Source organism: Varanus komodoensis, unplaced genomic scaffold (genome assembly GCF_004798865.1).
Source record: "Varanus komodoensis strain SLA01 unplaced genomic scaffold, ASM479886v1 scaffold50, whole genome shotgun sequence".
NCBI lineage: Eukaryota > Metazoa > Chordata > Lepidosauria > Squamata > Varanidae > Varanus > Varanus komodoensis.
This window is the reverse complement of record NW_025336088.1, coordinates 2,033,020-2,060,797: the sequence shown is the minus strand read 5'-3', so window position 1 is coordinate 2,060,797 and position 27,778 is coordinate 2,033,020. Positions and strand designations below refer to the sequence as shown.

The 27,778-nt window shown below is 38.6% G+C and overlaps 1 protein-coding gene across 16 annotated transcripts in view; it reads right to left on the bottom strand.

Moving 5' to 3' along the window:
• The window catches only part of MAPT (microtubule associated protein tau), a 107,131-nt gene that overhangs the window by 62,550 nt on the left and 16,803 nt on the right, over positions 1-27,778 (bottom strand). For 13 of the 16 annotated variants that reach the window (XR_006416379.1, XM_044446971.1, XM_044446976.1 and 10 more), the window contains exons 2-5: positions 15,493-15,582; positions 11,356-11,442; positions 8,808-8,894; positions 979-1,041 (exon numbers count right to left, since the gene is read on the bottom strand). Coding sequence is in view for 15 of the 16 variants with exons in the window: in XM_044446971.1 (XP_044302906.1) it covers positions 979-1,041; positions 8,808-8,894; positions 11,356-11,442; positions 15,493-15,565 (310 nt within the window). In the remaining variant the exon portion in view is untranslated. The remainder of the gene's footprint in view (positions 1-978; positions 1,042-8,807; positions 8,895-11,355; positions 11,443-15,492; positions 15,583-27,778) is intronic. The other 3 variants (XM_044446983.1, XM_044446975.1, XM_044446985.1) reach the window with 3 other exon arrangements.

Below are 27,778 nucleotides of genomic sequence, written 5' to 3'. Positions count from 1 at the left end.
TGATAGTGTTGCCTGATCAATGTCCTTGTCAGCTCCAGCTATCAAAGAGTAACACATTGATGAAATGAGACTGCATATAGGCTAAGTTGCAAACAGCTGACAATTTCCTAGTGGTCATTTGGAAGGTACCTGCAAAAAGGGGGAAAGCAGCTCAAAGCCTCATCAAAAGAAGGCTTAAGAACTCCCCCTTAGCAATGCAATCCTCTCAATTTTGAATGTTGCATTTACTTTCCACCTTTTGGACACTTTCCTGAATCTCCATCTAACTCAGAAAGGGGAAATTCACCCCTTTGTCATAGCTCTTTCTCACAGCTGTTTCTTTGGTCCCCACCAGCTGTCAAAAATCCTGAGATGAATGGAGTGAATAGAGGTATCTCATTTGTTCCCTTCTCTAAATGATTTGTTTAAAAGGGGTGGGGGTGAGCAATCACTGGGAAATTTAGCACTTTTCAAAAATAGGGAAGCATATGCAGATTTCATGGCTAGACAGAAAGTAAATATGAAATATACACACATTTCATGGTTGGAAAGCAAATGAAGGGGAAAATTGTCCTATTTCTCCTCCACTTAATGGTCAGCTTGGGAGGGGGAAGAAATAGTAGGACAAAGAAGTGGGGGGAAAACAGTTAGTCTAGAGGTTGGGAGGGAGAGAGAAATAGCAAGACAAAGGAATAAAGGAACAGCAAAAAAAAAAAAAAGGCAGGGGCAGGAATAGCAATGCTAGAGGCTGGAGGAGATAGGGAAACAGGAAGGCAAAGGGGTGGAAAAGTTTTGAAGGAGGCAGAGAGCTGAGAGAGCTTTGTGAGTGCCCTTGGAGGTCTCTGTGGATGCCTCTTTGGAGACACTTGCTACAGTGGATTCAACAGAAAAAGTATAAATTGGCTGCTTCAGATAGCAGTACTCTTATCCGATGGTAGCTCCCACTGCACACCAGTAAAGCTCACCATTTTAAGTTCTGCAGACTACTACTGCACTTACCTTGAGCATCTCCTGCAGCATGGTCCTCATGGTTAAGAGTAGAGACTATGCCTGCTTCCTCAGCTACATTTTCCAAATTAAGGATAGGAAAATGGTTTCAGCATTAAAATTGGTATACTGCAAATGCCTCTAACCTTCCTACTAGTTTTACCCATTTTCAAAGTGCTGTATAAATAAATATATTGTACATATGGCAGTACATTTAAATGAAAATGAGATTAAGTTGTGAGGAATATCCTCACTAAAGAGAAGTATCAGCATTCATATTCAGCAGTGAAATATGTCAGATACTGTAAAAGAAGTATAGTGAAACTGACAAAATCAGCCTTTTTTAAAAGAAAGAAATCTGACTGCCAGATTCAATGACTGTATTTCCAAGTTTCTCAATAATGAATGGATATTTCTCTGTAGAATGCAAAATTATACTGACAACAGCTAGACAGTTTTTAGACTTAGGCATATCTAAGCCCTATAAAATTAGTGGGCTTAGACACACCTAACACAACTGCTGTTACGGAGATGTGAGCTTCCAACAGATTGACTTCCTTTAATCCCACTTTTTATCCATGTCTTAAAACCAGAGAAGAAATAGTGTAGCACAACTCTGCTCCAGTGAAGTTGGGTCAACTGAAGGTATACATTCCTAGAACTTATGGAAATGGGGCAGTATAGAACTATTTAGATAAAAATACAGACTAGGGTTGTACAACGTAATAACCTACTATGATTTATATGCCCCAGTGGATAACTGAACCCTGCACTGTTCTGCAGGGAAACTTATAAAATACCCTAGTTACCCATGACTTGTTTTTGGGTTTAGTAAACCCACCATAGCTTAATGTATCATTTAAAGCTCTATGACATTCTAAAGCATACTCAAGCCAAAAACTGAAAGAATATCCTGGCCAACATTGCTAAAAAAGCACTACTACTCTGGTACAAGGTGGGCTAGATGATGACAGCTGGCAAAAGGCCCAAGTAGCAATCTGCTCAGCTCACACCAGTTTCCCGTTCTCCTGCTGATTCCAGGGGAAGAATGGGATTGCAATCCAACTCTCCTTCCAGCATGAGCAGAAACACAGTGGAAGTTTCTAGTTTCTCCAGCATGCCCAGGGAAGAGGTGCATATCAGAACTAGCCACTCCATCTTGCATTTCTGTGCAGAAGCAAGACCAAGTGGCTGAATCCACCTACCACCACAGCCATTGCAGCAACAGCAGCAGAAGGGAGCAAGCCACGCTCTTTCCCTCCCTCAAGATGTAAGCGAGCAGAGTGGTTTGGCACCCTCACACTGATGGGGAAAGGGGAACACCCCGAGGCTTATGCGAATGGGGCGGCATACAAGTTGTCCAACTAAATAAATAAATACAGGGCAGTAGGCACCCTTTCGCATTGCCTCCCCCCCCCCCCAAATGTGCCTCCTCCCTTTGAAGGGGCAGGCATGTGCAGCATGCAGGGTTACCACTGATACCTGCCCTGCACCACCTTTCCAAGCCCCAGTCATGGGATGGAAAGGAGCACACAGTGAACAACAGCTTGCCCTCTCTCCAGAAGCACAGCACCAGCCAAGGGTGACAGGCTACAGGCCAAGTTGGTGCGCTCAGCCAGGCATGAGCTCCCAGCCAAATCTGACTTGTGTCTTTTCCCTTCTTTGTAGTGATACCTGCCTTGTACTCAGCTTCTGAGCCCAGCACAAGGCAGCCCTTACCCTCACATCCTTGTGAACAATTCCACCCTTCTGGCAGAAGAGCATGTCAGAGACATGGATGACAGAGGCTGAAAGTGACAACTTTGGGCCCCTGGCATCCTGCTCCCCACAGTGCTCAGCGTTCCTGCAGTGCTCTCTGAGACACTGTAGGAGAATCAAAGGGTGTGGAGTGGGGACATAACCCCCTCCACACACACACACACACATCTGTCAGGCACAGCAGAATTTTACCTACAGCGCACAAGGTAAAACGTCCAGGAGAATTAAGTCGTGTGAACCTGCCCATTGGAAAAAATTGGTAAGATTTTTTTCCCCTTTCTCATTCCTTGAAATGTCTTTTTGGAGCCTTAAAGTCCACATATCCCTCTTCACTCCATAGGGCACTATTAAGGCCTGTCTGCCAAATGATACTTGTGGGGTTTTTTTTAAATAAGCTTCATTTGACAAATTCAATGATCTGATTCTTGTCTTGAGGACTCTCGCTTGAGGCTTTTTCTTACAATATTGTTATGAATTTGAACTGTCTTGGGGTACTTCCAGGCAGATAGCTCCTAATGAACAAGCAGAAAAAAATTACAGAAGGGTTACAAATGGAAGAGGACGTAAAATGTAAATGAGGCAAGATGTAACTGCCTACCAAAAAGCCTAATCTGGAAGTACCCTTGATTGCTGTTAATAGGCTAGTTAATAGAACTTTAGAAGTGGGTCAGGAATCTGACAAACATACATGAAATACTTTCTAGAGATTGAGCATGTTTTTTTTTTCTTTTTAATGGCCTTTGAAATGTAGCACCTATGAGGAGTAGTGGGAAGGGCAGAGGAACAAATTATACTAAGCTACAGCATGAATCTTATCTGCATGAATCTACAGAAAATGAGTTTAACTGGAATGGATTCAGCTTTGACAGAGGGTGTGTGTGTGGCGGGGGGCAGGCTGAGGTGATCCATGCAGTTATTTTCTTTGATAACCTGCAGGATCTTCCTGCCTAGTGTAAGGGACTATTGCTTCCAAGATGCCCTGCTTCCTAATTTCTAAAAAGAAAGTAGATTACATACCTGTAATTAACATTAGTGTGGTCTTCAGTGCAGTCATATATATGGATTCTGCACCTGCACAAACCAGTATCTCAGAAACTTCTAGAACTCTGGAGTGTGGAAACTGGGATTTGTCCCATCCCCTTGAGTGGGCAGGGCTCCCACAACAGGCCATTCTCCAGAAGTAGGTGAGTGCCTATCCACTTAAGTTAGTTCCTTCCCTCTTTCTGCCTTTTCTCTTGTGCCCTCTACAATCAACCAATTAATTAGATTGTAGGAGTTGTCCTTCCCCTTCCACCAGGGACTGGCTCTTAAAATGGAACTGCATGAACCTTATCTTTATATACAGAACATTCCTCCAGGCATCCCAGCTGAAGGAAGCTACATGGGTGGCTACAAGATGGGACATTCTCAACTGTAGCATCCCACTTACAGAATGAACTCCCCAGAGAGGTTTATTCAGTGTATAAGTTTGTTTGTTTGTTTTTTGTTGGCAGTCAAAGACATTTACTTTATCCCAGGTATTTTAAAGACCTAGATTCAGATTTTAATGGCTATTTTATCAATTCCTATGCTGTTTGTTGGTCTGTATTGTTCTGTATTTTAATATATGATGTACTTGTACTGTAGTTTTTTTAATTTACCACTTAGCTCAATAACTGTTGTGTGTTTTTAGTCTAAATTAGAATTATTGTTGGTTTTAATCTCTGTAAATTACCCAGAGCCTATGGAAACGGGACAGTATATAAAAATAACGTATCGATAAATAAAACTCTACCTCTATCTGTCACCATTCTGTGACTGGTGGGCCTCAATATTTTTTTAGTTTTCTGAAGGCTCTGAGGTAAAAAGCTTTAGATCTCCTTGTATGCACAAATCAACTACTTCTAGTTTTCAGCTGCTGCTGCTTTTCTTCCTAGTTTGATGCTTTGCCCAGTGTTTGAAAATGCAACGTATTTATCTGAGGAGCTAGCTTCGGTTGGTGTTATGTTTGTACTAATGCCTACAAATGTACAAAACCTAAATATGTCTACATTCTGCAATTTGAATTCTACGCTATCCTCTAATATCTTCCATGGAATCACTTGATCTCAGACTTGGAAAACTTTGGGACACAGAGGGATCCTTGTGTAGATTTTGAGTCCTGTCCATGTATTCATTAACTGTGTTGTGTGGAGTACATCTTCATGCTTTAAATTTACTAATTCTTGCTTTGTGATTGTGTCACTATTGAGACATGACTTCTGAAGTATGTTACAATACTACCACATACTAGAAAGCAAGTCTCACTGTGGTCAATAGGAATTGTTTTTGAGGGACAGCACGGATACGATTAGCCTGGAGAAGTAACTACTCATAGGTAAATGCAGCAAAAATAAGGTAAGTGAAGGCAAAATGTGTGTAAACATTTAGGAAATACTGTAGTTTATGGCAAATGTTTGTCAGATTCCACCTCAGCTCTTCCCACTTTGGGTGGTCTGTGTATTCAGACCTGTGAGAAAAAGAAACAACCCATTTTGTAAGAGTGGATTATGGTTGTTCCACCTACCGACCTAAAATGAAATGTTTTGCTAAAGCCAGAGCACAGTCAGGTTGGAGGTATGGAGAGACTGCTACTGGCAGTTTTGCCTCAGACGACAAAATGCCTTAAGCTAGTCCTGCTATGGCATACCCTAACCAAAATGGTTAGAACTCCGTGAACTTCAGCAATATTACCCGAAGAAAAATCCAGCAAGGCCCAGAACAAGATCTAGCAGAGGTGAGAATGAAGTGGATGTCATGATCATTGAATGAAGGCAGGAGTGCAAAACTCCATTTAGATATCTTGAAGAATGATTAGTTGATGGGAAATGGTTCAGATTTTGGTAGAGAGGAAAAAGTATTCACAGAAACATACAACTAATGGAACAAAGAAAGCATATAGAATGGAAAACAGTTCTGAAGCTGGTATCAAGATGCATGGTACCATAGATGAATTCGAGGAGTGTGCATTTTTTGTATTCAGTCTGAATATAAAACAATATTACTCTGCCAAAAGGAAGAGTCTCAATTTTCAATACAGCAGCAGGCTTAAGCACTGTGGATCATGATTCATGACAATGCATAGGGTGTCCCAAATTGACATCATTGGCTATGTTATTAGACTACGAATGATGTCAATTTTTTTGGGACACCCTGTATATCTCTACAATGTGGTGTGATTTTGACTGACACAGATTCTGGATGACTTTTTTCTAACTACTTTGCCCTGCCTCATTTATGTAATATAATGGGAAGCATCTAGACATCATTTTCCTCTCATATCCATGTTTTTCCTGAGATCTTTCTGTCCCCTGCACTCCAGATAATCCATTAAAGTGCAGAAATGCTGCACAATGTCTTCTAATAAGTAGCATAAAGATCCCTCCATCGTGAAATGGGACAATGAAGTGACAAAATGAAATTCTGAATTGCTCATGTATCAACCAAGAGGCCTTAGCTTGAAAGACTTGGCCAAAGATGTACAATGTCCTCTCTAAGGCAGCCTAGAAAGGCTGAAATTCTTCCCTAGGGTAATGCTGATACTGGCTCATGAGTCAAATAATTCATGATCTGAACCTGAAGGGATATACTGGGATAACACTTCCTGCCAAGAACATCTAGCTCCTTGCTCACTGGATCCATAGGGCTGGAGTATTGTTTCTTTTCCATTTTCACACAGGCATGTTCAACCATGAGGGAGTAAGAGTCTGCACATCTTAACAGACACTTCAAACTTTCCCATTATACACAGTACATTTTTCCAAGCACCCTGAAACCAGATATATCAATGACAGTTTTGCCCAGGGCTCTTGGGCCACATGCCAAGACTGACCAAACAAGGAAGGCTTTTGAGGTGGGGTGGTCAGACTAGACAAAAAGTTATCCAGTACTGAGTAAGTGAAGAGATTGTTGAAGCATCATATTGAAAGAGATGACAGGATATTCGGATGGCAAGCCCATTTTGGGATCCCAAATGATCCAGAGACAGTCAAAAACATAATGTGAGTAATCCAAATCCAAACCACTCAAATGCAATTAGGAACCTGATGGATACTGTGAAGAAAATTGGTCAAATGTATAGGTCTTCAGTACTGATAGCTGGAATAATAGTAGAATGTAAAGCCTGAAGTGTGACAATTCAAGAAGCAGATGTCATCTGGATCAACTATGGTACCAAAGGCACCACAACAGTGGAAACTGGTATTGAACCAGAAACATGCATAGCAAAAGTAACTGGAAAGAAATCCCTACAGAGTGGGTATCAGTACCAGTGAGACAGTGAATACTTTACCTAGCGCAAAATAATAAGGAGTCAATGGAAATAGAAAATGGGATTGGTACAAATGAAATGGTAAGTTCTGGAATTAATGCAGATAACAATAATGAACTTATAGTGGTCAGAAATGAGATCAATGTTGCTAAAAATAAGATTACAACTGAAAAGTGATGAATAATAGAAAGTCACCCAACTCTTGATACTTCAAAAATACAAAGCAGTTGAAGGAAGTAGCACCAAAAGTGTTTTTGCTGTTGCCATTTCAGCTCACATAGTTAATGGATGAGAAAAGAAATGTTAGCACAGTGATGTGTTTGATGCAGGCGTCGTGTACTATGGTTACCCAAAGTCATGTGGGCCTGCACGTATAGATTATACTGTGGCAGTTGGATATTCCTTGTACATCTGGAAGTAGTAGTAACAGAATTCCCTGCATTGATACGGTTTCTCATGGTACAGTACAAAAAAAATATTACTGTACTATTGGGAATTCCACCTTCCACACACTCCACACTTAGCAGACTAAAACTAGCCATTGTGGTTCAAGTTTTAACTTGAAATGTAACTAAAATCTATGCGAAGCAGCTACCCAAGTAGATGCTACCATAAACTCAACCACTGCTAAGAGTACAAGACAGTTCCAGTATCTGAAACAAAAGATAATTCAGAAACCAAGTCAGAAAAGGAAGAGCTAAACTTAAAGTAGGCTCATAAGCAAGTTTAGAACGCGGTTACGTAGATGCCTGTAAAGTGTACTGCCAGAGGAAGGCACTCATAGGCTCTGCTCCTGCATTCTGGCCTAGTAAGCACAAATGGACTGTGATTTTTTTTGCTTCTTGGTGATAGTAACCTTCCCTAAGCACAGCACTATTTGAGGGAGCTGGGCTGCCAAGGACAAACATCTTCATCTGTGAAGAGAAAAAAACTCCTCTACGAGGAGAAAACTTGACAACTGTTGAATAGTTAGAGAAATGAACAATGATTTACCAACAGGCTACCTTAAGTATTAATTGAATTAATTTTGAGAGAAAAGTGAGAAAGAGTGCCTAAAAACCTCAGAAGCAGGAAAAAGTTATCCTGTTTAAAAAGCAGTTGAAACAAAACTGGACAGGAAGGAATTTCTCTCTCCCTCAACGCATAGATCCACCAATTCAATGGGAAAGGGCAAATGCTAGCTCCCACTTGATAAGACACTAGAATATTCTGAGATGCTGCTCTCTGCATATGAACAGAAGCCATGAAGAACAGATATTAAAGACACAACATAAGATTCCTGTGTTCTTTCATTCTAGGAAACACAACCTGGCAGTGCAAAATACATTTCTTATAACTCAGAGAAGCAGGGAACACGTAACAAAAGGTTTGGGCCAGTAAATGGTATGGGAGCCCCTGATGGACCAGTTTCAAAATTAAGCAGGTATGCACTTGATCACTGCCTGGACATCAGGCCACTGGAAGACATAAGACATGAGGCTTTTGGAAGTGAATCATAAGAGGACTCCAAGATTTCTAAAAGAGAGGAATGCCAGTATGAGAAATATATGCACATAAGGAACATATAATTCTTGTGTTAGTTTTGAATGGTGCACACATCTATAAATACTGAGTTTCCCATGAGAACTGGCAAAAGAATTCCTCTCATGTGCAGTTAAAAGCTGCACTTTATGTGCTTGTAATAGCACGCAGATCTTTATTTATTATACATTTAAAAATGTTATGTTAAAATGGCCTATTTATTTATTTATTTATTTATGGGGATGGGCACCATTTCCTTCACAGGAAGTCTTACCAGTAGTTCCTTCAGGTATCTCCACATGCTGCCGTGCTGCAGTCCGATCGTCATGTGCTCTCTCCTCCACTAACGGAGCAGATGCATCTGAAACCCAAAGGCAAAATGAAGGACGTTTCACTTAAGAATCCTGAAAATAAAAATGCTTCGGACATAGGTTAGTTTAAGAGAATTGATGACTATCTTGCTATAGAAGGTTGCGACTTCTCAAGGATAACTCACAGAGCAGCCCCTCCCCCGCCTCACTCCAGTCACAATAAGACAAGAGACAGAACACAGACAAGGTAGTCGATCAGATGAACAATCGCAGTACAAGAAGATACTGTTGTCTCTGACTTTTTATCTCCCATCCATTTCTGAGAGAAGTCATTTAGACACAGACTGGCACACATATCTATTGCTCTTCGTCTGTTAAAGATTTTTAGAGTATACCTTTTTTATACAAAAAGGAGGTCTTTTTGTATATTTCCCCAACATTACTGATGCCAGGAACCTGAAAATCCTGGTATTCAACATAATATTTCATCTGATGTAGCTCTAAGGACATGATTGTTCTATAAATGAATTTGATTCTATTTTGTATAATGTTCACCCTTTTAGTTTTTTATTGCCGAAGTTTTTTGTATTGGTTGTCTGCATAATAATGTTTAGAGAACTGCTTACCTTATGGATTCAGTGATTCTTCAAGATGTCAGTTTTAGAAGATTCCATTCTCCACATTTTCACATATAACAATTTTGATCAAAAGTAGACTTTAATGAGATAGGGTCTTATACAACTAAGAATGTTTTAAACATTTGACCACTTCAGAACACTTGCAGAGATAGAAAAATAATTCTTAAAGGCTTGAAAGCAAAAAGCATCACCAACTTTCATTCCTGTATTCTTGAAACGTAACCTTAAATATAATAAGTGCAAGAACACAACTAAAGCTTACCTTGAGTCATGTTGTCATGATTTTGTCTTGCATTGTTTACAAAGGTTATTCGGGGGGGGGGGTTGCTTTTGGTTTGGCTGCCACCTATACATTACCTGCTCCCAAATCAGAATAAGGAGTTGAGCTACCTTTGAAAATGCATGAGTGGCATTTGCTAATTTGCCACCAACCCAGTTATCTGAACGACTGCCTGCACCCATATATACCTACCCAGCCTTTGAGATCATCACAGAAGGCCCTTCTGCAGGAGCCATCCCTCAGGGAAACAAGAAGGGAGGCTAACAGAAAGAGGGCCTTCTCTGCTCCCCATATTTGGAATGCACTCCTGAAAGAGATTCGCTTCGCCCCATCCTTGTATTCCTTTTGGCATCAGGCAAATACTTATCTTTTTAAACGGCATTTTAATATTTAATCCCTCCCATGGATGCTACTATAACCTAAGTAAATTAATTTGATTGGAATTTTAAATTTGTAATAATTTAGTTGTATTGGTTTGTTAGTGTTTCAAAGTTTTATGGTTAATTCTTTTAATATTGTGAGCCGCCTAGGGAAGCTGTTAGCAAAACAGGCGGCATAGAAATACTTAAATAAAATAAATAAATATTGGACTAGAACTGTCCTTGAGGTATTTTTCTTGAACAAGCATGCAGTTGTGCATTCCCAATACACTGGTATTGAAAATCACATGCTGAAAATGCACTAAATTTAAACTAGCAGCAAGAGTTATTGAGAGAACAATCTCATCACTGCAGCATACACTTTTTATGTACCAATTTTGATGAGTGAACAAAACACACTGCACACACAATATGACACACACAGATGGCTACAGAATAAAACTCAGGATTGCACATTATGGCATAGAAATGTAGCTCACTTCAAAATGGTATAGTCTGAATCGCATTATTATAAACAGCCATCACTTTTCCACCTGTGGTATATAAGAATCACTTCTAGAAGAATGAGTAGGAAAATGTTTAAAAATTTGTTTCACAAATAACACATCATTTTTAAGTGTGCAAGTTAGCAAACTAATTAAACTTATTTGCATGGCTGTGTGCAACAAGCCTAAAGCGATTACCAGATGCTTACTGAGTATATGTTGTAGGGCTGTGGTGCATGAAATCAACTTTGATTTGGCAATGACGTACAATGCGCTAGGAGTGTAGACTGAACCCTAAGAGAAAGTGACCACTACCTTGCTTTTCTTCAGAGTACAGGGAAGACTCCCAGAAATGAAGAAAAATTTGTTTATTGCTTTTCTGAAGCCAGACTCTATATTAGCCTCTATACTGCCTTAAGAATAGTTTCTCAATGTGAATATTTAACATACTATGAAAGAGCTTGAAGAGGGGATGCATCATTTGGCCAATCACAGATACGCTGGATTAGCGTGCACAAGAAGGCAACAGGTTAGTTATTCCCATCTGAGGCGACACTTGTTACACCAACTGTCAAATCTGATCGCAGATCATTTAAAACAAGAAGCAGAGATATAAGAAAACCTTTTCTTGCTAGGGGAAAAACCATTCTGGCGCACTTCTAAAGACTTTAGAAGCTTTAAGTGCTGGGTGCTATAAATTTCAAAGTAATGAGACAAAGAGCTCCCACCTTCCACAGTTGGGGTACTCTTAGCATCAGAAGCCTCAGAACCTGGTTCATCGGATCCATCATCAACTGGTATATGGAGGGGAGAGCCTGGAAATACATACATTCAGCACTCAGGACAAGGAGCTCAGCTTTGAAATATGGCCCGACAACCATGCCAAAGGTCCTTAAGTTAAAGCCTTTAATCGCCATACTATAAAGAGTGGGCATGCATATGTGTTTGCTAGCTAGCAGTGAAGGCGGACAACAAAAAGTGAAGGCAACAGTAGAAAAGAACCAGATACAATTTTCACTGGCAGCAACAAATCAGGTAAGGTGTAGGCTAATAAAAGCAGCTCTGCTGCAAGATGCATCAACTAGCAACAAAAATGAAATAAAGCACTCAAGTCCAAAAGTGAGGCAAACTTTTTTCTTTTCAGTACAGATCATTGTGATGGCACATCATGCCTTGCTTAAAAGAAAGTGCATTTCAGGATAACAAATGCTTTTCATAGAAGTAAGGAAGCAAAAATTGCATCCCTCAGAGTACAATATCCACCCAGCAAAGTGAACAGATAGGCAAGGCCAAACAGGTACCCAGAAACAATCTACTACAGGCCAGATCTAGAGGTGTAAACAAGCAAACCCCACACATTGTCACTTACAATTCCCAACTAAAATTAATAAAGCATTTTAGCAACCCATTGCCCATTCTGAAGAATTATATTTCACTCTCACAGACCCTATGAGGTGGTAGCTCTGCATGTTCTTACAAACAGTCCTCAACTCCAACCTAAAACAGCTATGGGAATATAAGCACATGGACCAGACTGTGCAACAAACCCAGATGTCTACTCTGTTCCCACACTGTTTTTGAAAACATGATTATAGGACCTAATAATGCCACACACAATGTTAGGAACCGATTCACTTGCTCATCTTCCAGTGTAATGTGTGTCATCTTCTGTCAGCAAAGCCTTTTTGCATTCTGCACTGGGTACACTGCCCAGTCTCTACAGAGAAGAATAAATGAACGCAAATCTAACACAAGAAATGGCAACAGGAAGAGAACAGTTCAGAGAACTGTTGTCCCAAAACTTGAAGTTGCCATTGTGCACCAAAGCAACAACAAACTGAGATGAGAATAAGAGACTCCTGAAACAGAATTTATCACAGGTTTTAAATCCATTGCTGGGGCTTGTATCAGGATTATGGATAATTCCCACAGTACACGTGCTAATTGGCTCATCTAATGAGAGGATGCTTCTTATGTACAATGTAGAGGATCACTGTAAATGACCACTGTTAATGTGATTGCCACCTTTAGTACTTTCTGTATTGGCTTTCCTTCTCACTTGTTTCCCACTTGGTCAGTGCTAGCCACCCTTTCCTGCTCCAGTCAGCTCAAGGCAAGACTATGGTCATAGAGTTAAGCATGACATGTGATTGTACTCCTGCATGGAAGAGGTGTCAGCACCCTCCATGTTCACAGTAGGTATAAACCCCATGGGCAAAAAAGTACTCCCATTAGTGGCAGTGGAAATGTCAGCAATTCAAACAATCTGTGCCAATCAAAATCCAAAAGGCATTTGGATATTCCACCAAATATCCACTAAGGACCCTCAAGTATGTTCTCTAGCTCCAAGGATGTATTCAAGAGTAAAACCATCAAAAATTGCAGCAGTTTTTATATTTATAGCAGTTTTACTCTGCTCTCAAGCCAGAAAAATCCTTTCAGAGCAGAGTTTCAACACCTGTCTATCTTCAAACAGTGTCCTCCCACACAGAAAGTACCTGATTATAGTTGAAGGAACATTATTTTCATTACATTTTCACTTGGTGCTTTTTCTTCTTCACCTTCCTCTTCTTACTGACTTATGGGATCATTACTTTCTTTGTGCTATTTGTCAAATTTCTGAGACCTTTCATGGTTTTGCATAATGATTCATGGCCTTTCAGCAGTTGACTTGCCACTTCTTCAGCTTTCTTTATGACATTGGCAAAGCGGGTTGTTATTCCGCCACAGGCATCAATAAGATCTTTTCCCACAACTGGAATTTCAGTACATTTCTCTGCTTTTTTCACATACTTGGCTCTGAGGATATGAGCCTGTTTTTAAAAGGCTCAGCCAAGCCACTCCAGCACTGGATTGATCTAATTAGGTGTTCATTTTGCAGGGGGAGGGGCAATTTCTTGGGACAGACTATTGCACTACATATTCCTATGTTCAGAGATACCAACTTATTCTTTCCTTTATGCTGTGCAATGAACTAGATTATGACTGTGTTCTATTATATCCATTGGGTGCAGGCTGGTGGAGCAGCTAAGAATGGGGGGGGCGGATCTGGGTTTTAGTCCCCACTCAGCCATGGAGCTCACTGGGTCACTCTGAGTCTCAGCTTGACCTACCTCAACAGGACAGCTGGTGTGAGGATAAGACTGAGAGGACAGGAGAATTATGTAAGCCACCTTGTGTTCCTTGGAAGGAAAAAAGGTGGGAAATAAATATAATACATAAATGTGGATCTCAGTTGAGCTTACTTCCAAACACATAAAAGACTGCAACTGTAAATTGATGGAGTGGGTTATGGAACATGGATATAAAGCCCTAAACGGCTTGGGTCCTGGTTACCTGAAGGAGCGCTTACATCCATATATGCCCAGCCGCCCCCTGAGATCGGCGGGAGAGGCCCTTCTCCGGGAGCCCTCCGTGGAAGAAGTTAGGAGGGTAGTTACTCGGAGGAGGGCTTTCTCAGCGGTGGCGCCTAAGTTATGGAATGCGCTCCCCAGAGAGGTCCGCCTGGTGCCGTCGTTATTTGTTTATCGGCGCCAGGCGAAGACCTTTTTATTTAAGCAGTATTTTAAATGTTAATATTATTGAATTTTATCTGGCCAGGGCGGCTTGTTTTATATTGTATGTTTTATATCATATATTTGTATTTTATTTAATGTATATATTTTAAAATGTTATTTTAATTTATTGTTGTAAGCTGCCCCGAGGCTTCGGCGAATGGGGCGGCATAAAAATGTTTTAATAAATAAATAAATATAATAGAGCACCTTTGTTCAGTGATCAGTGTGACTAAAAGTTCTTTTGAGGACCCTAAAATAGTATTACAGAGAATAATAAAAGTATAATAATAAATAAACACACACTAAAAGAGACAAATCCTGATATCTGAGAAATGAACTCTGGAATTGTTCGAAGCTTCAGAAAAATAAGAGCACTGGTAAAAAATAATAACAAGACATTAATACGATTTTTGAACTCCCACAGACAGTATGCTTTTTTGTAGCTGCAGGACATTGCTCTGCAAAAAGAAACTGAAATCTCTAGAAATTGAAGTTATTTTCATGATTCTTAAATACACACATGCACACACATTACACAGAGGACATGTCACACACATTAACTGTACTCCCAATCCAATGAATAAATTTTAATCCAAATCAAAGGACAAGAAGACTACTTGGTTGGAGACAACCACTGTTAATTTTGGAATAGCCTTTACTTTCTCCTAATTAGCCTCCATAAACTTTGCATATTTCATAAGCATAAGAGTCTATTTCTTAGTTCAAAATTTCCCTTCCAGCATAACAGAATCTCTGAAAAGTGACAGCAAGACAGCAATTCATATACTCCAATTTTTATTCTGATATCTGATAGATGTGCCAGGAGTACAAGGAGATAGCAACTGTTCCAAAGTAATCTGAAACAAACATAAGCACCTATTACTAAAAGTGTACAAATCAACAGAGCTCATAGAAGAGACTTCCATTGACCAGTCCTGTTCTGGAAATGAGTATCTCCTCTCATTGCATGGGTTTTCCTCTCAGCTTACGAATCTCTTATCTATCTTTTCAGACCATTTAATACCATATTTACAGTCACTTTGCTAGTCATACCCACAACCTTTAAGCGACAAGGCTCCAAAATGCCTTGAATACTGAACAAAAATTACTGACAGTAAGCAATGTAAATATGGATGAAGGTAATCTGACAAAGATTCATAGACTAACCTTTCCTTACCCCATTAACACTTCCAGGCTGCACCCCCACTGATGGCCTTTCTCACTCTTTTTTATACTGTGCAACCCCATTTTCCTGGATACTGCCCTGTGGAAGAAGCTCCTTCCTGTCTCCCACCTGGTAAGACTCACCTGTCTGGTTCCACCTAGCTTGGCTCACCAAATGGTCATCTGACATACTGAAGTCCTGATGCTGATCAGCCATTCTGTCTCAAACGTTATCTAGAAAAGGAAGACAAAAATAATATAAAACAAACTTCCTTATGTAGCTCTTTGCTCACTGTTTTATCGTTTATACATCTTGCTCCAACATTTTGCCTGACTAATCCATACCAAGCATACTACGGCATTCTTATAACCCTCCCTCTGTGGTAAGCATCCCCACAAAGCATGTAATTTTAGCAAGCTTCTTTCAGTTATTATTCTCTATGTCTTTATAAAAGTCATAGATATTCATCAGTACAGATCACTAAGATCAATGTTTTCCAGGATACAAAATGCAAGAATTGAAGGTGAATGAAGGAAACTTGCTAATGTTCATCCAAAAAAGGAAAGAATGAAGGTTTGAAATTCATGTCCAACATTCTGTCCACCAGAAAGCCAGGGACCACAAGCTGTTAGTTGGCGATATATAGCATATAAAATGATTTAATGCTAGCATGCACAGAACATGCTGTTTTGGACTCAATGAAGAATGCTAGATTTTGAGCACATCAAAGATGGATTAGTATTTAACGTATGGCTATCACAACAAGACTGGAAGCAAAATCTCAGATTCTAGGCAGTCAGAAGATGAATATTCATGATTATCTGAGCAGCAACCAATCTTTAGTGTCTTACCACAACAGGAGATTCTCCTGCTAAATAAATACATCTTCAGATTCTCAAACTAACCCTTGAAAGTATTATTTTCATCAGAGCTCACTTCACCCATTACCACTACACTGTATCCACCACCTATTTTTGACAGGACCAACTTCTCACACACAAACCTGCCTGTGTTTAAGATTAAGCCATGATGCCCTTCCCTGAAGCTGAGGAAATGGCTTTTCTGTTACAGCATCCTCACTGCCAGATGGTCTCCTCAAGAAGGCTAACCTGATTGGTCCAGAATGTTATCTTTTCAATTCCTGGTGAAGACCTGTTTGTTCAGCCTTTTTAAATACCTTTTTAATTGCTGTAGTTCTACTTGTTTTACTTGGTGACTCCTGTTGTTATGTTTTTAACTGTAAGCTGCTTTAATAGTCTTTGGACTGAAGAGTAAAATATCAATTTCCATGATAAAATATAAGAAAACATACCAGCAATTTTGCATGATATGGTGTTATAGAATGCACACAGTTTTGCCTTTTCTATTATGCAAATATTGCATGTACAAGGAATATTTCTTATACAGAAGCAAAGAATACTCAAGTGCTATGGGAAATGTTATAGCTGAGCAATAAATACATTGTAAAAATTGCTGCTTACCAACCAGCTCCAGTTTGGTTGTTTTTGCTGTTCTACACTTGCACTTGAGTATGTTCTTTATGCAACTAAAAGTATGCCTAAATCAGGTACAAAAAGATATGGTAATCTAAGATATGATTCTGGACTCCCTCCATCAAATGTTAAAATGTTTATATTGGTCTATTTGAAATAGAATAGAAAAACTAAACTTGCACTTAATTTTACAAGATCTTCATGCTAGGCAGTGGGAATAGTCCACTTAAAATAAACCTCTGTTAATGATATATATAACATGATCATTTTGGCTAGCTTCTTCCTGTTCTTGAAAGGGATGACATTTAACACCTTGATAGGCCAAGTAAACAAATTAAAACCCACCAGCAAAGCTAAGCAATGGGGAAAAGATAAAAAAAGTGAAAAGCTCATTTTTAACTCTCTATTTTAATATCTGGGAAAAAGTAAACTCTTTCAAATTAATTGTTTTATTTAAACAAGGTCAAAGTAAGATATCCTGCAGATTTCAATTGTTATGCTATTCTGTGATCAATATTTTTCAAGCTGAGACATCCAGCTGTGATCAGTATTTTTCAAGCTGAGATTTCAAGCTGAGACATCCAAAAATTGTGATAACTTCAGTACCTTTAAGTAAAAGAAATATCAACATGTCCTCTGTTGAGGAATTTATAACTCATGATAAATCAAATGGTCAGATGACCTACAAGAGCCTAGCAAAGAGAGCTAAATTCCTTAAGGGTAGCCATTTATGGATTTTCAGATAAAAGCTAAAATTCCAGCAGCAGTTCTTACCAATTTGTTTAGCCTTGCTCAACAAAGATTCCATATTTAAACTAAACCCAAGCTTAGAAAGTGCCAATAAACAGCTTTATGTTGACAACAGCCACTGTGAAGGCATACCTACAGGAAGACTCCATTTAGAAACAAAAAAGTGAAGGTTAGCTTCTGCTTGGGCTCAGACCTTGAGCCTTGTAGAGCAGCTCAAACTAAAGCCCAGAAATAGACTCATCCCAACATTGAGAGTCCACCAACAAGTTCATGCAACAAAACACCTACCCTTGATCTTTTACACAACTCATTCACTATTACCTTGGGTCCTCCAAGGACACATTCACTTTTTGTCCTCTTATCTAATACAAAATCTCCAGTCCTGGGGTGCTCAACTGTCCTACAATCCCACCTTCTGGAAACTACTGCAGACCAGTTAATAAGCCACAGCATCCCTTGCTTTCCAAACAAATCAAATTGGCTGCGGCAACAGCCAGGCCAACCCACCTAAAGCTGTATGAGGAAGAGTCTTGTCAGGAAGTCAGTTCTCTGAGCATGAGCCGCTCCAGTTCAAGCACAGTGATATACACTGGGACAAATCATCCCAACTTCAAGTATAAGATGATGGAATCTGAACTGAGGTTTTTATGGTTTCTAATATATTCCAGGGCGACAGAAAAAGCACAATGTCTCCCATGTTACACTGCAGTGGAGAAAACGGGAGGGATAGGGAGAAAGATTTTTCTTTCCCTTATAAAAATGAATGGCATTACATAGCAGAAAGAGTGAAATTCTAGAATCTTCCCATTTACTAGTTTAAAATCATTCCTAAACTTCTGTCTTCACCTTACCTGCTACTCCTCTATTGGTTCTCCCTGCATCCTGCCTCTAATATTAATCAATCCATTACTTCTCCATACACGTACAAGGATGGATCCATATTTGGTCATAATTGGAACATATCCACTGAAACCAGTGGGACGTAAATTAGTAGTGACTAAAAGGTCTACTTTAAGAATGACAATGTCTGGATCCAACCCACCCTTCAGTACTCTCTTATTTATCTAATATAGTTTGTACATCCTAGTTTCTTTTAATTAAAATAATTTTATCTTACCTGTTTCAATATCCTAAAATAAAGAAGAAACACCAGATAAAATGCCCAGCAGAAATTAAAGGTCTCCACATGCTGGTTTGGCTGACACACAATGCTACCCAACAGTATGCAATGTTGAATTCTGGATCACTGTGTTGTGATTGTGACCATACTAATAAACCTAGTTTGTTAATCACAAACAACCCAGAAAGAAACCCATGGGAGAGCATATGAACTCTAGGTTGTTTAAACCATGAGTTGTCATAATACGCAAACCCAGAACAATAGGGGATTTTGCCAGGCTAAAGAGGCAGAGCTGTATTATATTACACTATTACAGCATGCAAAAGCATATGGTATACAGGGAGAGAGTGGGCAAAGGGAGAAAGAAACAAAGTATCTTTTTTCCCTGTGATCTTCCAGACAAGGTATTTGTAATCTGTAAAGGTATGATAACAAAGAAGTCATATGCTCTTGATAATTGGCTCTTTTCAAAAAGTAAGTTCCACATGAACTAGGGGAGAATAATCCTGTACATAGTAGGAACTGAAGACAATTCTAAGGTAAATTGCACTTGTCTTTCCACCAATCCAAAATTTTCTGGCATGGGACTTCCCATGAAATGAAATGAGTTGAAATACATAATTTTTTGAAAGAGGCATAATGCATAGGTCCATTCTTATATAATGAACAGTGCCCATTCCAGAAGTGGGAATCTTATAGCCCCAGATGCTTTGGCCTACAACTCCCATCAATCCTCACCACTGCTTATGCTGGCTTGGGCTGATGTGAGTCATAGAACAAAATATCTAAAGGGCCATTTGCTCACCCCTGGTTTATCCAGCCATTCACTGCAGGGCAGCAGATTTTCAGAATGCAACAGGAAACCTATTAGCAAGAATTCCCTGCAGGCTCAGGCTACCTGGTGTACTGCAGAGTGACTCCTTGTCTGAGAACTGCATTTTATGGCAAACAGCAGCCCTGAGAAGGAGGGAGGAGGAATAGGACCCTAATATAGCTTTATGATATTTGGAGTGACAAAAAGCAGGTTATAAATGAAATAAATAAAAATAAAACAAGAATGTTTAGTTGCTACCCTCCATTGCTTGCATCATAATAAAGTTGTAAAGGGCTGCCCAAGATCCAGGGCAAAGATGAATTAACACATTTTTATTATGGTCTCAGAGAAAAATAAGCTTGCTAGACAAATCACTTTTGATAACTTAATTCATAAGTTTGTCAAAATGAAAGCAACAAAGTCCTTCAATTATTAGAAAATGCATTAGTTATTATAAGATGTTTTTGTTTGAATTATACAATAGCTGATCAATCATTTAATTTTAGATATGAATGTTTACAGATACTACAGTTAGTATCCTGAAATTGTGCACTATTCCTTTTGCCTTCTATTAAAGTACATCTGCCTATCTAGTAATATGGCATTTGTGGTTTATTTATTGATTTATCTAATTAAATGCTACATGCTAAAGAATATATTACATTTATTACATCACTGCTTTATGTACTTAAATGCAATATATTATTTACTAAAAGCATTTGAGGGTTACAGAGAAAGGAAGGAACACCATTTTTTGCCATTTTCCCTGCAATAGCAGGTTTGGTTCATACACCAGAAAGTGAAACTGAAAAGTCTTCACCTGCAAACACAGGTAGTTAATGAAGAAAGCTGCAATAAATGCTATGAGGATGTGTATACTGGATTCACCAATTAAAGTAATACCTGTCTCTGCCAAATTAATACAGACTAAAAGGTAGTTGTTTAAGATGGCAAGCAAAACTTAACATTCAAAATTATGACCTGACTGCAGTTCTGGAAGGAAAGTACAGAAACCTGAATAAATAAATGATCTTATATTAAGTAACTAGAGTTGTTGATTCTGGCAGAGGTAGCACTGATATTAATGTATTGCTTAATTATTTTTATTAATAATATTTAATTATGTTTATTCTCAATTTATTTATTAAACTAACAATACAATTAATAAAAAGACTAAAAAACAAAATTCTGATTTGATATAAGATCCATAGCAAAATAACTTAGAACAAATCCTAATACCAAGGTTTGCAGCCAGAATATAAAAGCTGCTTTCCTTGGATTTTAGTTCCATTATTTAATCTGAAAATGGAAGAGTCTGCGAGAGTCTGCTTGACACAATAACAGCATAGAAAACAGAGTGACTTATAAACAGAACATCAGGCAAATTATGGGAAGTGGTCCCCCCTGCCCCCTTTGGCTTCCCCTCAGGTGTCCAAGGGTCACTGTGTGAGCACCAAGTAGTCCCCACCCAACTTAAATGCAAGCCATTTTTGGCTTGCCAGAGTTTTGTTTCTTTTAAACATTTTTTTCTGCTGTTATAAAAGTCAGCAGTGAAACCACCTTCCACAATCTCCTTTTTTTGGCAGCTGTGAGAACACGTTCCAGTTGGTCACCCTTTTTTAAAATAAATTTTGCACACATATTTATTTTAATAAGTGTCTGGGGGAGATGCCTGCCTGTTGCCAGGGGGCAGCAACTACCCACCTCAGGGCACTTTCATTCCAGATCCATTCACCCACATACACTTTGGTTCCTCAGAGAAGGCGAGCTGTCAAAACAAACCCAAGGTACCAGGGAGCTTTTGCTGAGCAGGGGCATTTGCCGGGGGGGGGGGGGGATTTACATCATTTTAGTGATCCATAAATTTGTGGGGGAGATGACATAGGAGTTTTCTATTATGAGAGAAAGTAGTACAGAGTTTTCCAATTTCTTTTAACCAAAAAGCCCCAAGCTTCACTGGTGGCTGGAGTAGAAGCAGAGCTACAATCAGCAAGGAGGCAGTGGTATTACAATGTCTTAGAATAGCTGATTATGAGCGATGCTATGTCATTCCAGTTAAGCCATTTTGTTGAGCAGCACTGCCTGCTTGCTGAATGCAGCTCTCTTGCTGCTTCAAACAGTAGCAAATGATTTTTCTGGTTGAAGTAAAAAAAATGGAAGACTGTATACTATTATCTCTTATGATGGCTACCCCCTCCCCCAAAAATAGTTTTTTGTAAGCTCACTTCTGTTGGAAAAAACTAAGTGCAAGTGAAATACTTCAGCCCAGAGCTTATAAATTTGTATACATGTTAATCCTACCATTTCAGGCATGGATTTATTAACTGATTTAACCACATGGACTCTGCAAAAATACTTGTAAAAATTATAAAAAGGGGAAACAAAAAACTAAACTTCTTTTAGTGATTATCTGGTTGGAGGATTGCTAAGGAATTTTAGGAATAGTCCTTCCCTAACATCAAAATTTACTCATTCAGCCACAGATAGATTTTTCACTTTGGGAGTAATAAAGGACCTCCCTCCCCCTCTTCCAATTATTTGCTTCCAACCATACTGCTGAAAAGGCAACTCATCTGATAACAAAATAGTTAGTCTTTGCTTGCATTAGTATTCTCCTCAAAATTTCAAACATTTCAAAGTCAGCCAAAAAATTCAGCTAAGGAACTTATCTAACACAGGGCTGTTAAGCTACTGTATCTACTTTCAGTACCGTCACAGAATTAAGATCCAGCACTACAAGATGTTTCTTTTCCTGCTTTTCTATTTAATTTAATTTTTGCTTAATGTCAAGGTGACATGGTATAGTATGGCTCAACTGCACACAAAATAAGCTTTTCTTTTTACAAATACTGCATCATTCCCGGAGTTGCAAATTTTCAGAAATTTTGAAGTCATAGAAGGAAAAAAGTCCCCTTTTTGGAAGAAAATGACATTTTCAGAAAATGTGGGGAAAATAGAGTATTAGGACCATTTACAGATTTAAAGACATTTTTGTTATACAAGATGCATTTTATATTAACATAACTTAATCTAACATATAATAATCATGCCTGCTATATTAAAATTACAGTTTATCCAGAAATGATTACAGAATGAATTCACTTATTTAACCTTTTTAATGTCCTGAACTGTAAGGAACTTTTTTGGTTTTGCCAGTTTATAAATAGCAGGTGAGAACAATAAAAACTGAGGAAACCATCAGGAGAAGTAATACCAAGAAAATTATATCTTGTGCATGCTTTCACACTGTCAAGTAAATCTAATCCACTCATTCCCACAAAAAGAAAGTAAATGGAGCAGATAAATCAAAACTCAAGAAATACACCTGAAACTGCATCTGTTCCCTTTTCTGAGCTACTGCTATCAATTTCAGTTTCTACTTCCATGCCTTAATGTATCTTCATCATAGTAACCATGTACATGTAAAAACTGTACAATGCCTGGATTGAAACAAGTTTATCCATGCATTAGTTTATTTCTTTGATTGTACATACACCAAACACTGACCAGTTTCTTCCACCTCTTGCAGAAGAGAATGGAATCTGACATAGGTGGGAAGCAAGAGGCGGCACAGGCAGGATTGTGCAAAGGCACTGTGACCATTTTGCTACAAGGATTTCTTTGGCCAAAAATGGCTCTTGAACCAAATCCCTGAAGATGTTTCACATCCTGCAACATTTGGAAGTACATTTCCAACATCAAGTGCTAAGCATGCTGCTTGTTTTGTAATCCAGTCAATTGCAGCACCAGTGCTATCATCACAGAAGATTTGAAACAGCGTAAATTAGATGGTAACAACTGCTTCCCATTCTTTAAACCCTTTCACTTTACTTTCTTCTTTATTTGTAAATAAAACTACACTTAGGAAGGGCCTGTGTGTGATCGCTCTTGGACATTTGATAAGGAGTTACTTACAAAAAGTGCACCATCTGATTCAGATGCAGTGATTGCTGAAGAAACTGGCTTTAAAATCTTCAGGGAGTTTTGCAGCTGAACCCAGAGGACAACCCCATCAAGTACAGTGTTCATTACACTAAAGTAAGGAATACTTTAAGAACCCCAAGTATGTTGAAGAGCTTCTTCTAGTTAACTTTCAATGGGGACCACCACGCCACCCCATGGAGTTTTAGCACAGAGCTTCAATATCAATATTCTTTTAATTTTCTTCTTCTTGCTTCTTCCTGAAGACTGCAGCTACAATATGAGTAACTTTTACATGTTTTATGGCTTCTTTTGCATCTGTAGGTATTCTGGAGAGCGTCCAGTTATATATATGAATATTTAACCATTATGATATTTGCTGCCACTTTCATATTACTTGCACTGTCCGTCAAAGCAAACACAGCAGTCCCACTTTTCTATACGACTGCACATATTTTACAACAGATACACTCAGAAGTATGTCTTTTTTCTCCCGTTTCAAAGCTTCTGTATAAAAAAACTTGTTTGAGGTGCTATCACAAAGTTTAAGGTTCCTTCACTCCTTACATTTGTTTATCCTTCTGTAAGTACTTCAAGACTAAACACTTTACTAGATTTGCCCCTGTCCATATTCTGTGTTCATATGCTGAGTCTAAAAGTCTCTAAAAGATATTCAGAGAATGTCTGTTGGGCAAACAGGATGATGATCTTTAAAAGCTTCCTGCCAGTATGCATTTTAGTTATTGACAATGGGGTTCCAGAAGAAAACAGTGCTTTTGCACAAGCTTGGTAAAGGTTAGCTTGACAGTCAAACATTAAGATGTGGTTGGAGGATAAGGTTTCAACAAGGCATCGGTCTAGTAGGAAGTAAACTATGAAGTTCTGAAGATAAATGCAATTAAAATATGTTCAATTTTCTGAATTCAGATAAATTTAAACTCTTGCCTTTCAAAATATAGGTAGTCTCCGGGTTATGAACATCCCGATTAAGAACAGTTTGTGCCTGTGAACACAGACTGCTATAAACCCAATATGAGTATCTCTAGGGAAAAGCTGTGAATATCTCTAGGGAACCACACAACAACATGTCTATTACATAATTGTTAGAAAACATTTTGGAGGTATAAATAGATGAACACCCTGTCTGAACCATTTTGTTCATCTTTTTGAAAGAAAATATTCCATAATCCAGCTGGGTTTGGGTTTCTGTTTTTTGGGGAAAAAAATGCTTTAGAAAAAAACAGGGAAAAATTCTAAAAATTTTCAGGTTTTCTTTTTTTTTAGTTTTCTCTGTTCTAAAATATCTCACTGTTTAATAACAGAAACAAAACAGATTACATCACTATTTTAAAAATGAGTGCACAATAAATGCTTTGCATAGAAAAGCTCTCAGTCTACATGAATACAAGGTAAGTATTGTAGTCACATACAACATTGCATCAGTGATCATTTTCATACTGACTGTGGCAGAAGATCAAACATCTGGTAGAAAAAGGTCACCCAGTGACAGATGGCTATCAATGAGGACAGGACAGTCTTTCCTAGGATAATGGAACAGAATAGCTTCCCAATATCTCATGAAGACTTACATGCTTATTTTATTTTATTCCATTTATATACTGCCTCACTAGCCATAGGCCCTCTGGGCAGCTTACGTCTTAAAATTCAGCAATATAAAACAACACAAATACAATATAAACTTTGCAATAAAAACCAATAATAGTACCAATAAAATCTGTAAATAAATTGTCTTGGAGGACAACAGGTGATTGGCAATAGCAAATGCTAGAACAGTAGTTTGAAAGATGGTTTAAAAGGAATAAACATTGCTGCTTGTGATGCTATTGCTATCATCACTGTTCAAACTGGTTTTTGAGGCCTTACTGATAGGGATTAAGTAACTTCAACTCTTGGGGCACAGGATTGTCTGCCTACGGCCTAAGAAACAGACATTTTATTTTCATGAAGTCCTTCAGAATACTCACTTAGGTAAAGAAAGGGTACTAAGATTAACATATATTAGGTGTTTCTGTCATAAATGTTACTAGTTATTCCAGAAATTACTATCAGGCTCCTGATTCTATATAGGTTTACACAGAAACAAACTCCACAAATCTCTGTCAGCAAAACTTGCCTTCTCCTAAAATAGCTTTACATCCACTACTCCCCTGTTCACTGTAGGATGCTGAGAATTTTAGTCCAGCAGATCAGAGAAGTCCACCTGAAGAACCACTCCATTTCCCCAGCATCTCTGAGTCAAACCTGTTGAGAGACACTGTTTTGGCCCAAAGCACCATGAGCTGGTTCTCCTGTCAATATTCTGGGTAATATTCCTGGCTGATCTGTGGAATGGGAAGGTAACTCAAGCTATTAACAAAACCACTTCCAAACATCTCCTTTATCCTAGTTAATTTATTTTATTAGTACTATGAGAATCAGAAGGTTCTAAAACAACAAGATTAATATGAGAGTGTAAATAGCAACAGACTCAAACGGAATCTGGCCGATCACAGACTAAAGGCAGTATTGGAGTATGTGATGACAGTGAAGAAGCAATCTTTCTTCACCATCACTACTGCATCTGCTTACTGTTGTCCAGCAGAACATTCAAAGGGAAACTGTGGTCCATTTGCAAGACACCTCACAAATAAAATGTTCACATCTGCTCTAAGTTGCTTATGACAGAATCAGTTTCAGTAATTACTAAAGTTCTGTTTGGTCAGTTTTGATTGGGCATCTTTCAGTATATGAAAAAAATAGCTTGAAGAGGAGAAATCTGCATATGCTGTGAATTCTTGCACGTCCTGGTTTATGTCTGCCAGGTAAGCCTGAAACAGTTGGGTTATGGTTGTTATATATTATTCATTGCAGAGGGAAATATTTGGACAGTCCTGAAAGAGACAGTGGTAAAACCCCAACAAATTTTAATAACTATCATCTAGTAACAACTGTACCAAAGTAAATGCTTGGAGCACAATATGACAAATTAACTCTAGGCATACATGAATGAAACAGATCATTTAGTTTTTCTCCAATCTAGTTTCCAGTAATTTAGTAATCTGGATACGCAGGTGACATCAGTAGATTTTAATTTTATCTCTAGTTAGTTAATTGATTTTTAGCCTTTTTTTTTTCTAGTTTTTAAGGCCAGAACACTCACTGAACAACTGGAAAAGAGCGTAACATGTGCCCAAATGCATAAAGTCCACCTGATTTATGAAAGTACAATGAAAGAAATGCCAAACTTGAAACATACCTGAAATACATTTTATGAAAATAGCATGTTTGAGCATATGCAAAATGGATACAAACCCACAGCTGTTGTTGGCACAAGTACTCTTCATTTCTGTGCCAGTTTCAGCCATGGCCACCTTTCAAAAGAAGGTGTGGGCTACAATGCTTAAGTAGAAGAAAATAATGTTTCTGCCTACAGGATTGAATCAATTAATTTATTGAATGAACAAGAATTCCATAATGAAACAAACAATAGACAGCAAGAATGGTTTTATAATTTAAATTCGGAAGCAGCAAATAAAATTAATTCAGACTAATAACATTTTAAACTATGATTTAATTTGCTGATTGAATGACAAGCAACATGGCAGTCCTATGAATCTCCCCCACCAAGCACATACCATAGTGCAAATAACAGTTGAAAAAGCACTGCCTGGTATCCCCACCAACTGAACTTCAGAGCAGTAAGGGAGCAATTCACAGGATCTCAATTACTGATCTAAGCATGCTCCTAACATTTCTTAAAATATCCCACATCCCAATTATTTAAAACTTTCAAAGATTACAGCTAGCACTTTGAATTTAATCTACACTGGAAGAAAACTGGTATCTAATACAGCTGCACAGTAACTAGTATAGTTTAATTAGAATACCTCACATCAGATAATGTTCTGGTAGCTGGTTCACAGTCAACTGAAGCACCCATGTAGACACATCACAATAATTGATCTGAACATAAAAGGCATGAATGACTATGACCAGGCTAAATTTCTCTAACTAAAGATACAACTGATAACCAGACAGGGCTACCTGAAAACACCCCAAGCCGTCACCACTTGATACTTCATGAATAATGCTGGATATAGCCATATTGCTGAGCACCTAATTTTTCAAAGGGAGTTTAATCTTGTCCAGGGCAAGCCATATTTCTACACACAGGTCACAGAGCCCTCAATTCTCCAGTCTTCTCTGGATTAAATTCCTGCTGGATCTGCAATTCACTTCTAAAGAAGAAATCCAATGCATGTTGCAGTGACTCATGTGTACCTTGTAGGAAGCTAGGACAATACACACACACACAAATATTTTGTGATTTT